Below are 18,787 nucleotides of genomic sequence, written 5' to 3'. Positions count from 1 at the left end.
AGATTAGCATCTGAGGATGTCCAGAGCAATAGATAAGCTATGACATCACAGAGTCAACTTGGAATTTATCACCAACTCTCATATTACAACATTTTTCTCAAGACTGTTACTTATTACCTTTGCTTTCTAGGTTTTTAGATATTTAATTTAATATCACAATAATGTGGATGTTTTCTAGTCCCTATGGGTAGATGACCAATGTCAAGAATCAAAAGAGTGACACCCAGTTATGGATGTAGAAGCTTCCATTGCCCAAGCTACAAGAGCCAGGCAAGCAATCTCAGTAATTGCACTGGGCCACAAATCCCCAAGGAAAAGAAGTCCACGTTAGCAGGTAACACAGAGGCACCAGAACACAAGGATAGATCAGAACAGCCAGCACTAAGGACAACCACATCTTCAGAGGCACAGGTACACACCCTGCAAGCAGCTGCCCCAATCCCAGTCTGGCCAGCTGCTGGTACTGGAGCTGAGTTCCCACTCCAGCCCCTGGACCCACACTCCGGCACTATGGACACCTGTGACACTCGGGTCTGCTCACTCTGGTCTTTCCCATTGCTTCACCACAGACTCACAAGACCTCCCCACTGTGGTCTGGCCTGAACTGCTGTGCTCAGACATCCCTGCATCCCCAGAACAAAGTCCCTCAGGTAGGAAGGTTTTTAAAAGCAAAGGAAGAGGCTGTGCTGGGCACACACAGATCTGGCACACTGACTGGTCTGCTATTTATATATGACTCACCCTTTTTATTTCCTTATTCCTCTATTTTTCCATGTTCACTCCTCTTGAGGTCACCTAAACCACTCCCTTTGGCTGTCCTTTTTTCCTTCACTATACAGCCTCTTAAGTCTTGCTTGGATTTAAAGGGATATTCCTAACTCCTTCACCCCTCATTTAAAAACATATATAAATATATTTGACATTATATAAAATTGACTATCATGTGCCTGATTCTTTAACTGCTTACACAGACTTTCTGGTACTGGCAGGTGGGAGAGCTCTTCTCATCTTCCTAATTGAGCTAATTAGAAACACATTTTGAGGATGTCAACTCTTCATCTCCAGTGAGAGTTCTTTTAATACCAATAAACAGTGCAATCTTGCATAGGAACCTATCAGTAGAGTTTGTTCTGGCTTTTTTATTTTCATTTTTTCTTCTCAAAAGAGGAAATGATTTAAGGTACCATTTCATCTGATAGACTGTGAGTTTAAATCTTATTTTCAAGAAACTCTGAGGAAGACTTAAGGGTGGTGGGTTTCTTGAGCACCACTGGATTTTATTTGCAGTCGAGGCAAGCTGACAAAGGAAATGCTGTGCCAAGGTTTCTTTTTTTCCAACTTAGAAGACTTGGGAACAACTCCAGCCACACCAAGGTAGAACTATGAGACTCAGAACCCCAGCAGCCCATCTCAGTAAGGGGGTATGCAGCGTGAGGTTCCAGTAACCCTTCATCAGCAAAACAATGAACACTTTAGCTCGTTAAAACATTATGGCTTGACTGGATAGATGAAAAAACCTAGTAAGAGCACTGAGTGAGAGATTTGGAATTTACAATTTCCTATTTAAAAGAAGTCTATTTTCTTATGCTATACTACAGTTACTGGGTACATCACTGTACATCAGTTACCAATGTCACAACAATTGATAAAAGGAAAATTGTAGTACTTACTTGGTACTGCATAGAAGTGGCTTGCTTATACACTCTTATGTTATTCTGCACCTACATAAAGTACTCATTACTTGGCTGCAGTGGGTATTAAAATGAATCCCTTTCAACAGCCGCACACTTTAAAAATTAAAAAAATAATTATGCTGGGCAAAACAGCCAGCTGAAAGTCTGCCACACTTTGTGCCAACTTGCAATCCAAACCAGCATGCAGATCTCCCACATTCAGTGTCTCTTCTAAAATGATCCTAAAACATCCTCACGTATTTCAGTTACTTGTGGTGATTGTTTCCAGTTTATGAATTGTCAGTTGTTAGGCTCAGGCCCTCAAAGCATGAAACAAAGAAAACTACTTCATGAAAACTTAAGTTTGGTGGACAGCAACAGTGCTATGCTAGTTCCAGGCCACACATTTCCTCTACTAGTAAATGCAGTAGAAAAATTCAGGATTTTACTGTTTTGGTTGCTTGCAGGGGTAGCAAAGGCTTTCCTTTAGCTGCTCATGGGAGAGGGATGTGTTTTCATCCATAATCATCATAGCTCCTCTAAAAGCATTTGAAGGGAATGCAGTGTTTTGACATACATAATCATAAGCTTTCTCTGGACACCTTATGGCTTCCCATTGTGGATAAAGTTTGCTGGAAGAAGTAATTTTTGGTAATTCTGTCTGAGCCAAAACTGACGGATAAACCTAAACTTATGTGAGGGCAAGATGTTCTATTTTTATTGTGTCTAAATCTCCACTTTCCTTCGGAACTGTAACACCAGCCTGAAACTGAGGTTTGCACAGAAACAATCCACTCCAACAGAAGCTGATTTTACTTTCAGTTCTGGGATGCACTGAAGTGTTGAGCTGCTTAAACAGACTAAAATAGACTAAATGTTATTTCTATGCAAATGTAAATGTAGAGAGGGAACAATTTGTCATTACTAATTTTGTCCAGGAGATGAGAGACAGCAGCAATGTTCTTATATCAACATTACTGTAGGAGACAAAGAAGAGCAGGCACTTTATCATTCTGTACACAGCACAGATGAGGTGGATTGCCTTGGCGGTAGCAAATCCTTTTAGCATTTTTGTACTAGAAGAAACTCCTTCTGAGGAAAGGAATTCACAGGAAACCCACATTTTAGCAGGTAGGAACACCACACACAAACCCGTATCTACCTGCAACTTCTTGTTCTACAAGACAACTCATGCATTTTGAAAAAAGTGATTTATTTTCACTGCTTTAATCTCTCTACTGTAGTGTTAGCACTTAACATAAGCATCCACTCTTCTACTATCCTATTTACAATCCATTGAAATGTATACTCTACAAATAACAATACATATTTTCAGAAATGTAAGGGAAATGCACAATTTGGTAAGGTTTAAAAAAGTGACACTCATCTGTACAGGATCCTCAAATCATCCAAAAAGTAAAATTTACAAGGCAGTATCCACACAGCTATGTAAGGGCAGGTGCTACAGTGACAAAGCAGCAAACTTGCTAATACAATAAAATACAGAAAATAAAGTGTTTTGGGGCACCAGATAATACACTTAGTACCACTGAAGTTGTAAATTTAGTAATACCCATATTTCTAGAAACATGTAACTGCAAACCTTGAGAACATTCTGAAAAATATTAAACATTATATACATATGAGGTAAATGTACCTTGGTCTTTTAAGAGGTAATTTGAGTTTAAAGCAATGGATATGGTGAAGGGTTTTTTTTTTTGTTTGTTTGCTTGTTCTTTAAACAGAAAATGATTAACACCTTGCAATCATTTCAATGGCACAATATAAACAAGGAACTAACTAAAAGGTGAATTTCATGGCAATCACACTCAGAGCCATTACTGAAAAAATAAAATAGCCTCTTACTTCATTTGACACCTTCATGTCCCCATACAGTCAATCCCAATGTCTTTATTTATATACAAAGTCTTTCTTAGGATTACAAGCAGAACCATTGGAGGGTGACAGTGTGTCATACTTGGAGAGTCTGCTTGAGAAACATCCCAGAATTCCAGCTTTTAAGATTGGAAGGTCCCTGAAGAATTCCAGCATTTCAAAAATGACATTTCAGGCTTTTCAGCATCAGACCATTTCCAATGCTCCTTGTTCCCCACGTCCATATCCATCTGATCACAAGTCTGTAAACCAAACTGAGGCTTCAATGCTACTAAAATATAAAGTTGATTAAATCCACAAAACTTAAGTGAATGTATAACGTATGTAATATTTACAATAAACATTTGCATCAGTAATAATCAGAAACTGTTTTGGTATATACTTGAAATGATACAAAATTAATATTTTGAATGCTAAAATATTTTGGTCCCCCTGGATTTCCAAGAGCAGATCTGGTGATATTACAATCTTAATTTAAAAAATACTTATGTGTACCTGTGTCCATATATATAAGATATGATCTTACACAGGTAACATTTAAAGTTACATAATATATACAGACACAGCCTTTGTAAAAGGTGTTCAGTTCATATAATGGAAAAGAAGAACAAAGCTTTAAGTCATGGTGTCAGAACTGAGGATACATATAGCTCTATTCAGAATTTTCCTGTTCTGCAGCCTAGCAGGAATGATGAAGTTGTTCTAAAATACTGTTCCTTATGTCATACACTGTGTCAAGCATCCTTCTGTGCTTTGTTTTTGCAAGCTTCTACCACAAAGCTATATTTTGAACAAAGCAAGAACAGTTGCTAGCAAGTCAGGAGAACAAAGCATCATCTGTGTGCCATGATGCTGTTCAGCTGCTGTATATCCTCTTTAAAATGCAACAGAGCTGTTTGGTATATCTTAGGAAATTAAATGTTATGCTGATACGGTTTTGTGGGTGCTAAAAAAGCCACTAAAAATTATTTGATGAATTATACTGCAAGCTCTCTTGTTACCACCAAAATTACTACAGATTTCTGAAGCAATCCAGTAGCCTGGTATTTCTGAAGCAGGAGCTGTACCATTTGTATCTATGGTAAGGACCTAGGACACTTAAAAAATTGAAATGTAACAAAGTTACAAAATAAAAATTGTTAAATTGCAAACTAGGAAGTCTTTGAAATTTGCATGGAGAGCCTGACCTATTTTCATGATGACATGTTTTCTTTAAGTATCTGTATGGATACATAGAACTTGCTAGAGAGGCTGCCAAGTAGATAGGCTTGAGAATCACGTTATAGTCAAACATTTTTTTTGAACAGTCAGTTGAAAAACTGTGGTGCACGACTGTCCATGTGCACAAAGGCAGAGTTTATTTAAAATACCTACATAAGGTAATTTTTAAATCCAGCTTTGATTGACAGAGGCCTGAAGCACATAAACCTGACTTGTCAGATAACACCAAACAAACACAAGCTGTACATATGTTTAAGCCTAATTGTTTTCTAAGAACTTCTCTTATTTTTCCCTTTCCTCCTGGATACTGTCTTTCAGTATGAATAAACTCATCCATTTTGTTGTTGACAAAAGCATTTAGTTATTTGCAGTTTGACCTCAGAGGATCTGTAATTCTGACATTTATCTGCAAGCAAGCATATGGAAATATGGAAAAGCAAGAATATGGAAAGAAATAAAAATTATGTGTTAAGGCTTTTCTTGGGTAAGGCTTGTGTCACCTATGTAGCCTCCTCTTCCTGGGCCTCATTCCTCTTCCTGCTTTAGCTGCCACACATCACAGACCATGGCACAGAACCTCGATTGTGCTCTGCCAGCAGCCACCCTGCCACTGCTACCATCTTGGTAACAAACTCTCAGCGGGCTCTATGCTGAGGATGAAAAAGAACCAAGGTAAAGTGTTGCATAATGGGATGGGTACTGATGTGTTCTGAAGAGTGGCAGGTTAGGCAGCATATTAATTACCAGGTATATTGACATACTGAAATACTGTTTTGGACATCAATGAAACCACAGGTCAACCAGACTGTTCCTAAAATTGCAATGAAAAAACTATCACGGCAACAGCAGGTTTTTGCTGTACATTTGGGCAGGAAGCAATTTGGTTTCTAAATAAGTTTATCAAAATATTATGATACTCTTAAAAACTCAGGGAAATCTTGACTAAAGCCATGCATATTCTTCTGTGTTCTTATGACAACACAAGTCACCATAAGCTTTGTTCTTCTAAAATGAAAAGGATTGCTGGAATCCCCTGATATTTGTATCCAAAGACCTGCAGGTCACCACCTTCTCTAGCTCACCACTTTGTGTACGAGGCACACACAACATACATGCACATAAAATTTATAAGCAGCTTTGAACTGTCTAGTACAAAAGCCCAAATAACTTCTCTAATGACAGGTGCATTTAATCCTTGTGTAATTGAAAATATTGTTCTTTGAGTCTTAAGACTCAGCAGAACTGCACAAAAAATATGCTTTTCATACTTATTTAATGAAGCAAAATCTCAACATTTTACTTTTCTTGCTACTTTTCTGAAGTAGATAGGTACTTCAAGCATTTTGGAAGTACCACTTGATAAAAAAATCTTCTACATAATTATGACTCATAACTTCACAATTACAAAATATGACAGCAAATTTACTAGCTTACATTATTTAAAACTCCTACAGTGGTTTCAAGAGTCAGATTTCGGTAAAATTGAAGATATTCTATCAATGATGTACTCACTTTTGCAAGGAGTGAGATTTAGATCTTAGCTAGGCAAAGGAAGAACTTTTAACTTGTATTTTTGAAACCAAAAGTACCATAGGCTTTGTACATCCCTACTATTTTTGCATTAAAAGACTCAAAAGTGGCACTTACTGGTGTAATACAATCTATTTTGAAGGCAATGTAATGTTCTGAAAAAGTGGAAAAACACCCAGTAATCATGTATAAAGTATAGTTGCATAAGTTATATTCCCACAACTGAATGAGGTCCATTTGTAAGTCAAGGTAAGAATCCAAAAGATGCACTGCCTTGATAGCTAGCAAGTATACTCCAGTAGTACATTCACAATCTGAATCAAGGAATTGAGACAGTGGTTCAGAGTAGTCAATGTACCAGGCAGGAATAAAGTTGCTTTAAGAGCCATCAATGCACTGTAGAACAATATAGTGAACCAGTTTCATTTTGGAAGTGACCTCCTACTTTTAGCACAGTTAACTAGCAAAGACCAGCTATCAGCTTCCCAAATAAAAAATTACAGATTAACGAAACTAGAGTACATAATGTTTTGTAAGTAACCTGGGAAAGAGGTTCATAGTGCACAGATAGACCCAACACAACTGTTTAGCACATCCACAAAAATCCTAATAAGTGACGTTCCTATGAAGTACTAAAAGGCAGCAATATCCTTCTGTTCCCCCAGTGAGGTAGAACAATTAGCCTTCTTAACACGCCACTCTGGTGCAGATAGGGATTTTTACAGTGTTCTTCGATAGCAAATCCAGGATTACATCTTGATCCCCTCCTGTTGGCTAAGTTGTGATAATGTTTTCTTAATGCGCAAAGCTGTCAGCCGAGCGGCTCCGTTGGCATACCAGCATTCCCGCATAATTTTTGCCATCACTCGTAATGCCTGCAAAGGAAACACGACTCATTATATGCACTGCTGTTCCAGTGTAGCCCATGTAACTGCTGCTCTGCCTTCGCCTCTTCAGGCATTTCTGAAGTCCACTACTAGTACTGCAGCTGCATGGGAGAGTGTGCTGTTAAAATAAAAATTAATAATAACAATAAAAAAATCTTACTTTATTCACAAAAGTAAAGCTCTCTAAACATTGTAGAGTAAAACTGATATTTTTCAGTAGACTTTTGGTCCATGAAAAAAATATTTAAACGAAATGTAGTAGCTTGTCTGTAACTGTTTTCTGAATTTTCACATCAGACAAAAAGGCACACTTTTTAATTGTACTTGCAGTTAAGGAGTTACTTCAATGCATAGCAATTAAGTTCATGAGCTGTCTTCCTCACACTGAAGCTCTGCAAGGATAAGTGCTTTTATCCTTCAAACAGCTATTCCTTGAAATCTGAGTGCTTCTGTGTGTTATTTGTAACAAAGCAAATAACAAAAATGGCAGATGAAATAAAGTAACAGCTCTACATTCCAAAATACCACAAAAGCTGTATTACACTAGTCATTTCAATCCCAATTACTTCCTGTCTCACAGTTTGTTGGTGCACTCATCACCTTTCTCTCCTTCCTGTGCACTCTTGCCCAACTCTTATCTCAGCCATACATTCATTCCCCACATGCCACAACCCAGGTTCCCTCCTGTTTCCAAAGCACCTCATCCTTATCAGTGCCTCACTCTCCTGCAGCCCACTGCAGCTGTTCCCCTCAAGCTGTGAGTCAGAGCACACTGGCTGTAGCCCTTGCTGGGCTCCCAGAGCAATGCTGTGGAGTATTCCCTCTGCCCAGTTTGGGTCAGCTGCTCCCTCTCACGCTCTTGTCCACCCCCAAATGACTTGAGAAACTGAGAATGCCTTGAAGCTGTGCAAGCACTGCTCAGCAACAGCTAAAACATCAGCATGCTATCAGACTGTTTTGGTAACAACATTGTGGAGCTCACTATGAAGGATGTTGACTCAATCCCAGCCAGACACAGCACAACTTATTTGCAATGATGCTTCCTACATAATGTAATTCAGACTAGCTCTAATTTATATTAGCATCATCTATGCTTCACAGGAAAGGATCCTAGAATCCCCCATGCAGAGTTAGCTATTAACTTCTATGAAATTACATTTAAATACTTATGTATAATCAAGGAACAATGCTTTTAATAAAACCATAATGATTAGAAGGAAATTAATTAAGTTCTCCTAAAAGCAGCTCTTCTCCCTTCAACAATAGACATGGTTTTTAAGCCTCTGAAATCACTAAAAGCTCTAGTGTCCATTAAAGCAGCTTTAGCAAGGTTAGTTAATACCTCACAGCTCTGCCATCTGTTTGGAATATTGGGCCTTAACTTCTGTTCACACACAACTTTCCTCATTTCTTCAACCGAAGGGTCTGAAGGAACGAGGTCATAGTATGGCAACTGGTAATCTTCGTGGATTCCTGTAACAGGTTGAAAATACATTTATTTTAGCTAACACTGGATTACATATTCTTCACTTTTTACTGTGTTCCTTATCAGTACCCTACCAGTTTTTGGTTTTTCATTTTTAAAAATTACATCAAAATGAATGACAAATAAACAAATAAACAAAAATCCTTAACCACACATTAGGAGTGTTTACGTTACCCTTGATGGATCAAAAATTTATAAAATTAGAAGAGATATAAACTACATCAAATCTTTCATATGCTATACTTAAAACATGCTTCTTCAGAGTACATGATTTATAACAGCATGCTTCATTTTAAATAAGGTATAGATTGATCTGAACACATTATAGCTAGGTCTTGTTGTGTTTGCCCCTTGCTCTCAAGAGTACAAGTTTTACCCTTTTCTCCCCTCTATGTAAATATTTAGAAAGAAAAATTAAAACAGACAATAACATTTCCTATTTTCTTTAACAAGTATGGTTTGTCAATCTAGAAAGAGGTTGAATAGACCAGTTATCATTTACAGGATTAACTAGATTAATTAGTTCACAAGCATTAATTAGAAAGTCTGAGACAGACTGGCTATTACTTTGCATTGCTTTTTGAGCAAACTGTTTTCAGAACCTCAGTAAGTTTAAATTACTTATAATTCCTTAATATGTCCCATTTTGTAAAGATTGCCACGTACCGCCAATTGAACACCGCCGAGCTATTTCCCAAAATACTAATCCCATTGCATAGATGTCTGCTCGTTTGAATGACTCAAAATGTTTCATATTTATGGAATCATCTAGAACTTCAGGAGCCATGTACCTGTATGAAAAAAAATAAACTCATGAACACTTAATAGTAGAAAAAGTTCAGCACTACTGATCAGCTCAAATACAAAATAATATATTTTTGTGGAAAAGGAGATAAAGAAAAAACTGCTTCATTAAGGTCATCCAGTCAGAGACAATTCAATGTAAAGGGCTAAGTAAAACTGAGAGAAACAAGCAGAGAAATAGGGGGAATAAGTAAAATGTGAAACAATAAACAAGTAGAGCCATAAACCTGAGAGACAAGGCAAAACTGAGATGGCGACAAAGACCAAAAGTCTCTAGTTCCTCACTGAAAGGCTATTAAGAAACTCCAGGCATAACTTTTTAGAGGTGCATACAGTCTGGACTTTGCGACTGTGAATAAGTGGGAAACAAGAGCATAGGATACTGAAACAAGGGGGAAACAAGGATTGAGGATATTGAAGGAAGGCCTGTGCAACTATGCAATGCTTATCAAGGAATGTTCAGGAGAAAGGGAAAAGAAGTGAGGCAACAGATGGAAAAGGGTAGCAATGGGGCTAGTTGCCTAAGAGGTTGCCAGTCTGCACATGCTCACCACTAGTGCATCCTATTTTATCAAATCCTAACTACTCTGTGCAATCTCACTCTCAAGCCCACATGCATGTGTTCTCTAAGAACGTGTCAGCATCAGGAGGCAGGCATGAGTCTGTTCAGGTCTAGCAAGTGGAGCAGCACCAGGGACGAAGCTGAAACTAGAGAGAAGGAGGGGCTCAACTCCAGGTCCTAGGAGCACATCTGCAGTGGCAAGAGCAGGTATCTGGAGCTACAGTGAGGAGACCACACAGTGGTCATTCTTGAACGAATTCTGGCCCAGCAGCTGTAGTCTGACAGAAGGAGAAGGAAACCCTAGTGCCAGCAACTGGAGTAAATGAGTAGGTCTGTTTCAGCTACTGAAATAAGACCATGGATCACAGGTCTCAACGTCACAGCTTACATGTACCAACTACAGAGGAGAAAGGGGATGAGAACAACAGAGTAAGGGTCTCCCAGCACCAGCAGCTGGAGTGGAGTCACAGGGTGTAATGTCTGTGTGCCTGGGTGCCAGCTACTGGGCTGGGCCAGAAGGTTTGCATCTCCCCCAACCCTGCACAGCTGGTGTGCAGGTCTGTAATTCACTAACAACGTTCAAGCTGGTCTAGCCAGCACCCAAGCAGGGAGATTTGCCAGGGGAAGGGCCCATGCTGATATTTGAGGGAATCCATGCACAGAGGCATACATATGAATACATCAGCTGTTTACTGCTGTGCATTAACCCAGCTGAGGAGTACAAGATCCATGGAGCACAGGAAAGGGCATTAGACACAGCAAGCCTTGGATGGATGGTTGAGGGGCTCATAAACATGCATGGAGTTGTGAGGCTACAGAAGGGAGTACATACTTTCACTAATGAAGTTCAATCCTGATCAGCTGAAGAGAAGGAAGGAGACTTGGCTGTCTATAGCTATGTTTTATACAAATTCTGACAGTGTTTTATGTGGGTGTTGAAGGCAGCACACGGTGCATAGCAATCTGTATAATCAGCCCTGTCAGTACTGTATATGTCTGTGCGTGACTGGTCGGATTCCAAGGAAGAAAGCAGCAGCCACATCCATAGGCCTCGGATGAACAGAGCCCAAGCCCTTTGGAACACACCAGCTGGGCTCCAGAGGTCAGACAAGAGGAAGCCCCAGCTCCTTTAACCTGACAAATTATAGTAGCCACTTAAAACATCGCCTAACAAGCCTAAAGCAGGAATAGACATGAAGTGCTGGTTACCAGCGCTGTTAAAAATTTCTTGAGAACAGAGGCCTACTATCATTTAGTATCTGCTTCTTCATCATACAGTCTGCAAGTCCCACCCTAAATCATGCTTTTGTTAAAATTAGTATATCATCTGTGGGTTACAAATTAACAACTGCACTTACGAATTTGCTTTATCCCACATGTCCTGCAAGGAGAAAAATCTGTAACTAACTTTCCCCTATGAAACAAGGCCTGAAAGCTGGTCATGGCATCCAAGTGGTGGTTACATTGTTTGGTAACTAAGTCTGACCTGGGAGCATCAAGCAAAACGTCAGTGTAGACTTTACAACAAGAGCTACTGACAGCAGCATCCCTACTGACTGCTGGAAAGAATGAATGTTATTTGCTGCATCAAGTCAGCATCAGTGGTAGCACCGCTCTCTCATTCGGATAGGGTTCTGATAGCTAAATCCAGTGTGTGCTGTTTAGCAGAGCTCAGTGTGCTTCTCCACATCATCACCCCAGCAGTCTCAAGCTGACATATCAATGAAGCAGGCCAACAGTGGCACCTGGGCTTTGAAGAGAGGTGTTGCCTGGTAAAAAAGCAACATGTGCAGATTACTGGTGTGGAATGCAGTGGCAGGCAATAGCTCTACCTCTGGAACAGCCACAGAAGCCTAGACATTGTTTCCTTTAATCAATAATATAGTAGGATTTTCTCTTCTAGTACCAGGGATGGTAGGCAGAATACAAGACCTACTACTTAAAACAAATTTCAGGACTATCACACCTTTCAGAGCTCCCTCAGCACTCCTGTGTCTTACAGATATCACATGGACGCAAGGAAGCAACGACTATCAAGACAAGCAAAAAAAAATGCAACCGGGACTTGCATTTCTTCTGAACTACGCAGAACTTCAACGAAGTTTGTTGAGATGAGAGTTCTCTAAGGTATACAAAAATCCTCACAAGTAATAAACACAGCACAAACATAGGACAACCATGTGAAGTTGAGTGCAAGGTTTACTTTGACCGTATTTATTGAAGTGGAATACTAAGCACTGTTGCAATCTTTGATATGGACAAGGTTCTCAAATTGTTCCAGTTGACCCATATAAAAAATGTTTTAATCAAGAATGTAAGATTGTGGTGAATGCTCTCAAAGAATTCTGCATTACTAGATACTCTTATGATACTTCATGTGCTTGACACTGTAAGTAATTATCTTCGAGCCCAGCAGAAAGAATATTTGATCTTAAGCTGACATGAGGATGAAGAGTGATGGAGAAAAGACAATGAACTAGAAACTCCAGCCCTGGTGCAAGATGTCAGCTTTGACAGAAAACACGAAACAAGCCATAAATGAGATTGTCCTGACTTTTGTGAACTATCCAAAGAGCAAGGCTTTTAACTGGAAAAACCCCGGGAGGCCTGAATGTGGCAAAAAAATCCTCCCCCCCACCATGTGAGTTCCACTAGCAAATTGACCTCTTACCATGGTCCTTCATCAATGCATTTAGATTGGCTTTGGCTTCCATGACACAAAATGGTGAATAACTGCTGAGAGATTATTGCTGGAACAAGAGAGGCAAAAGGCAAGGAGGTCGTATAGTGAGGCCAGCAGCTCAGCCATTTCATGGCTGTTAGACAAAAGGGACAGAAGTAGGAATCTCCATGTCAGCTTATGTGCTGGAAATGCATTGCTTGGCAGAAGCAGTATCTTTGATTCTGGAGAGAGCAACTCCATTACATAGAGCAACTCTGACCTTCTGAGCAAGGTCTGCAGCTCAATATCATCCAAGAAAAAGGGATAAGTCTACAAAGAAAGGTACAAAGTATGTTGAGCATGGTCTTGTCATACTTTGGGTGCCTGCTGATCTCTTTCTCCCATCTTAGTCCAAAGGCTCAGTACTAGCTGTCTAAATTTCTTGTACAACCTATAGGGAGCTTCATGTCATCAAACAGACCTGTACACAACATGTTGTGTGGTGTCTCCCTTCATCAAGCCTATACTCTATAAGGTACAATTCTGCCCATAATTTGTTTAGGTAAACTTCAGAGAAGTTTAGCCATGGTAAGAATTTGCTGCCAAACTTCTTTTAAAGCACAACTATTTGAACTATCAAAAGTAACAGCTGGGCCACACATCTCAAAAAAACTAGGAGAATGAGCATCTTTTTTACTTGCCTCAGGGAGTGAGAGAGGGATTCTATTTCCTTCTCAGTTTAAAGCTCATGTTCCCTGCTTTATGTTGCAGGCTGAGCTGTGAAAGCACACAAAGTTCACCCCTCTGGTAAAGCTAAGCCTCTGAACAGAAAAGAAATAAAGTCAGAAAATTCAGTCAGAAAGAGGGATCATCAGTTTGACTCAACACCTTGATCACTCACACCAGAGTAAGTCTGCTTGCTCCCTAGACATACATTTTTTACATCAATCATTAGAAAAACACAGAGTTCATCAAATCTCCCTGAACTTGCACACAGAGCTTCCATGTGCAGAAGAGGTACCAGCAGTGGCAATTGGTGGGAGTTAAAACTGTCACTGTACAGGTAAGACTTGAACTGTACTATGAAAAATTCATCAGAGGTGCAGTTACTTATCTAAGAATGAACAAGAGGAAGAAGAAGGGTCTAAGCCTCTTACAAGAATGAACAATTTTCAGAGAGATAGAAATAACTGATGTCTTTAGAAGGGGAAACAGATTTAGTCCTCCTGCTGCCCACTGCAGCAAGCAAGGGTTTCTACAGCTTTACCCTTGTGACAAAGTGTAAGGCAGATGAACAAGCAATTTAATAATGCCTATGCAAGAAAATATCTGGGAAGTGGGATCTGCAAACACAGCTGAAAGGATGCTTTCTCCAATGACTAAAGAAAGTAACTGATTTGTACATCATTTTTCTTTGCATGTAGGTGTAGTAGAAAAATCAAAATCACACATGGCATGTGTGCCCTGCACACAGCTAAATTTGCAAAGACAAATTTCTAAGTAAGCCTCCTGTTTACTGGAGACTTCGAGAAGAAATAATACGCAGTACCTTATAATTGTGGAGTAGTTCAGAAAATAACTCTTATCTGACCATTTGTGTGGTATTTTTAAAATTGGCAAAGGACTAGTACAGCAAAGCTTTAGCACAAAATAACTTCAGCAATGTGTCAGTAAAACAAATTTTCAGTACATGTTCTGAAAGCTGTAGTTAATTGAGCCTTAAAAGAATGTTTAAGGGTTTTTTCCCTTCTAAAACGGCACAGCCCAAGGGGCATCCTAGTTCACTGTAAAACCCCAATCAACCCCCCACTCCACAATATTGCTTACTAATATGATATTAAAGTATTTTTGACATATAAACTGAAGACTGGACAACAACACAATTTTCTCCAACATTGCTAAGCTACATGGGCTTGGCTGTCACACATTTCTCTATGAGCAGTGTCCAAACTCTAGTTTGACGTAGCACTGAACCTATAGGCATGAGAAGAAATAAAAGTTGCCCACATCCAGAATGCTTGCTGTGGTTCAGTTAGTGCTATCTCTGTATGCTGTATAGCTGCATGAATTACTAAGGGAAATTTATTTATAGCTTCCAGTTACTATTGCCTGAAGGTTCACTGATGATAAATTACTGACAGTAAGTTTTATTGCACTTGTGCTGACTGAGTTAAACAGCTCTGAATTATTCTGAGGGCAAGAAAAACCTGTATTTCCAAATTCAGAAAAAGCTTTTAGGAGAGACTATATTGACTCATCCACATAAGATTCTATTTATGCATTAGATGACAAAGATGACTGCTTTAACGTCTTGCATTTCTCTCAAAAATGTGATTCCAAGACAGCCCGTGTCCAAGACTCTGCATCTTGTATGTTCTACCACACAGGCTTCACAGTGAAACCACAGCTTTTACTGTCACTATCAATAATCCTGTCTTACACTCCTGATTTGGCTGCAAGTAACATTTCCATGCAACACACGGCAAAAAGAAGAAAGAAAGAGCACTGAAGTCTGTAAAGTCATCAGACGTCAAGTCTCTTGTTTTAATCCATATTTGTGCCCTACAATACTTAGCAAGTTTGCAGTATTTTACACATGTCAACACTGAACGTGCTTTTTAAGCACCTACCATCTAGCTAAAATACCAGTTGGCAAGGAAGTGCCTAAGAACTCTATCTGCCATTACATTTTCCTGCTGCTTATACTTCTACCAACACAAATTTATATGAGACCTGAAAAACCAAAGCATATTATTATAAAAGTTGCCTGACACATTGCAAAAATGATTTTACCTTTTTGTTCCCACTCTGTGATTTGGGGCAATGTCAATTGTGTCTGTAGCTGAATCGTGCCTAACTGCCAATCCCAGGTCTGCAATGCAGCACGTTCCATTCTTTTTCACCAATATGTTTTTTGATTTTAAATCTCTGTGGGCAATTGCTGGTTTGCCTGTAAGGGAAAAAATAGAAGCTGTAAAAAAACCCCAAACCAGCCTGCTTTCATTCTAAGCCCGGTGCAAAATTTTGTTCAAAGTTACAGAAATCCTTCCATTTCTGACACTTTATGTGCACCAGGGTACCTCCTGAAATCATTCGTTGTAGACTGTCCAGCTGTTCAGGAAAGCACCTTTTGTGTTTACTGTATTACACCACTCTTGCTCCTTTCCCTCTTCCTATAAGTATTTATTGCACACACATTCTCCCCAAACTTTGTATCAACTCCAAGTTAAGAAGATGCTACATGCACCATTACTTTGTGCCTTTTAACATGTTTTTTGTAGGAAGGACTGTTGCATCACAACACCAGAGAAAGGAAGGCAAAAAGCCTTTCAAATTAAGAAGTCCTATTAACTTGGAAATCATCACAGAGTAGAATGAGCTACTTATGTGTCATCAAAAAAACCCCAAAAAACCAACCAGTTTTATCCACATGAAAAGCAAAGTAATTGAAAGATTACCTTGTGTGCCAACAATTTCCATATGCAGATGAGCAAGACCACTGGCAGTGGACAAAGCTAACTTTATCATTCCTTCCACTGTTACTGTATACCTGTTCAGGTAATCAAAGAGTGATCCATGCTCATGATAGTCTGACACTAGCCACAGCTGAGTCCAGGTACCATTGTCTGCAAAATGAAACTGGCATGAGTACCACACATACACACACAAACAACAAATGAACAGTATGTTCCACTTTTATACAATACTTACGAAGCACAAATTAGTCTGCAAGTAACCTCTATAAATTAGACTTACTATTAGACTCCAAGACTCTTCCTGTAACATTTAAATGCCTCTTTTTAGAAAAAATAAAATAATCCACCAAAATTAAAAGGCCTCCAAATACTTCAGAGTAGGAAAAGACTAATATCAGTTCAAACAGTTTCCACAAAGAAAAGAGAACTGTAGCTTACTACATTTACAGAATAGTCTCAACTAAGCTGTTTAAACATGCAAAAAAAAAAAATAAAAAAAATCAGTCACATACTCCAACCTGTACAAGACCGGTAAAATGCTATTACTGCTGCAGAAAGAGTCTTATGTCCATTCAAGGGATGCCTAACTTTTTTTAAAAAGGAAAAAGGAAAGATTTTTTTGAAAAAAATCTTCAATTATTTTTTAGTTAGAACTGTTGCATCTCTTGCTACTTGGCAATATCTAAGCACAAACTCATAGAACTCAGCATTGTATTATAAATGTGACTTTTTCCCAAGAGAATTATGGTCTCTGTAGAATCAATCCAACAGTATTGCCTTCACTAAACCAGTCTTACAGAACCATTAGAAACAGGTATGAGTTCACAGGCACAGAAAAGATGCTCTTAAATACACATAGCCAGAGAGCTCCAAAGAGTTGCACAAGTTCCAAGTAAACTAACCATATCACATGAGAATATTTTCTTCACTCAGTTTTACTCTACTGGCTCATTAGTTATGATCCCACATTGCCTGAAATAATCCTCTCCTGGGCATTAACATCATACACTCATTGCTTGGTCCTGTATTTAATTTCTTCTCCTGTTTCTTAGGAGTGGGATACCTTAGCAGGTATCTGTACTAGACACCTGTAAGGAGGGAAATAAAACTAATTTTAATTTGTCTACCAGACCTATTGTGTTTTAACAGCTCTATAAAAGATGTCAGTTTCTGAAGAATTATCACAGCTTTGATTCAAGACTATGGCGCCTTTGCATAAAGCTTCTCCCTTTTTAACACTACATTTCCTCCTAAGAGGGGAATATGTTGCTGGTTATAAACCCTTCTATTCAGTTTTACCTTGTGTATTACCTGCAAGTTTTAATATTCAAGCTCTACCTTCCTTCCAAATAAGAAATATAAGCTTTGCTTACCATCCAGTCTGAGAAACCATGATTCTTCCCTATTACATGCTATATTTGTGCCCATTCAACCAGATTTTAAGAAGGGACAATGCTATATCCAAATCTACATTAAATTACAGGCAAGCTGAAATGCAGCAATAGGTCCAGTGTCCAGCTATCAGAAGAGACCTACTACGTTTTCCTTGCCTTGCTATATTTGACAAGCTATACATTTGTTTAGCACTCCAAGCAGAACATGTTAGGATAAATGTAAGTCTTCTTAATCTGTTGACAGTAGTTGACTATTACCAAGTAACAATTAACCTGACCCTGGGTATTTTTGGCTGCACGGTAAACAGCATCTGCCATGAAACTTTCCATCACAGGATTTGCATCATCAGGTAGGAAAAAGTAACTACACTGAATAGTCATTACATACAGTAGCCCAGCTTTCCATGATTAGTTCATCTAATTTGGTTTACATACACACAATGATCAAGAATCTCAAATGACTTCAGAATATTGAAAAAAAAAGCTACATGTGTTACTGGAAATATATTTAAGAGATTAATTATTGTTATTTCAGCTATTTCAAGAGACTTGAAAGCATTTTATACCACCAAGATCATTCAGAAGTAAAAGACTTTATTTTTTAACTACAAAAAATATTGAAATTCTGAGAAAAGACGCTTTCAGATTGGTTATCAGGAGACAGATTACAGTTTGGGAAACACATTACTGATATTCAAGCAAAATCCATCTTAGTAGAGCTGACTCGTGAAAAAAGGAATTTATACAATTGCTATATCAATTATATAATAAAGTTTCAATTAAAATTCAATTGACTGGAATCACTTAAGTGAAAAATGTTTTTTTTTTCCTCATCAACACCAGCAAAATACCATTTTTTTCTGTATTATGTAGCAAAAGTGTTATGTAGCAAAGTGTTCCAAAGCAGAGATTTAGCCTTTTTCGGCACACAGGTAATGTAATATTAGGGAAAAAAAAACAGGAAAAAGCAATGAAAATGTAATATTCAGATGGGATCTACAACTAGAAATCTCTTAGAAATGAGATATTCAGGGAGATGGCACTTTTGTCAGTGACTAGGGAATGACTGGTGTCTTGTTAGCGTAACAGCTTGACTCTATCACATTGACACAGTCATTTGACTAAACAATGAAAAGCACTTGAGCTGTGCAGATTCCTTCTTCTTAGGCTAAACCAAGAACTTCAAAAAGCATAAA

At 38.6% G+C, this 18,787-nt stretch overlaps 2 protein-coding genes across 3 annotated transcripts in view; one reads left to right on the top strand and one right to left on the bottom strand.

Moving 5' to 3' along the window:
* The window catches only part of LOC131575658 (probable 2-ketogluconate reductase), a 173,918-nt gene that overhangs the window by 127,570 nt on the left and 27,561 nt on the right, over nucleotides 1-18,787 (top strand). The window lies entirely within an intron of this gene.
* Nucleotides 2,866-18,787, bottom strand: part of TGFBR1 (transforming growth factor beta receptor 1) — a 33,595-nt gene continuing 17,673 nt past the window's right edge. For both annotated transcript variants that reach the window (XM_058831402.1, XM_058831403.1), the window contains exons 5-9: nucleotides 16,180-16,347; nucleotides 15,515-15,671; nucleotides 9,360-9,484; nucleotides 8,550-8,680; nucleotides 2,866-7,195 (exon numbers count right to left, since the gene is read on the bottom strand). In XM_058831402.1, coding sequence (XP_058687385.1) covers nucleotides 7,070-7,195; nucleotides 8,550-8,680; nucleotides 9,360-9,484; nucleotides 15,515-15,671; nucleotides 16,180-16,347 — 707 coding nt within the window. In that variant the 3' untranslated portion in view covers nucleotides 2,866-7,069. The remainder of the gene's footprint in view (nucleotides 7,196-8,549; nucleotides 8,681-9,359; nucleotides 9,485-15,514; nucleotides 15,672-16,179; nucleotides 16,348-18,787) is intronic.

The sequence above is a fragment of the Poecile atricapillus genome, chromosome 2, assembly GCF_030490865.1.
Source record: "Poecile atricapillus isolate bPoeAtr1 chromosome 2, bPoeAtr1.hap1, whole genome shotgun sequence".
Lineage (NCBI taxonomy): Eukaryota > Metazoa > Chordata > Aves > Passeriformes > Paridae > Poecile > Poecile atricapillus.
The sequence above is the reverse complement of the archived record's forward strand: the minus strand, read 5'-3'. Positions and strand labels throughout refer to the sequence as shown.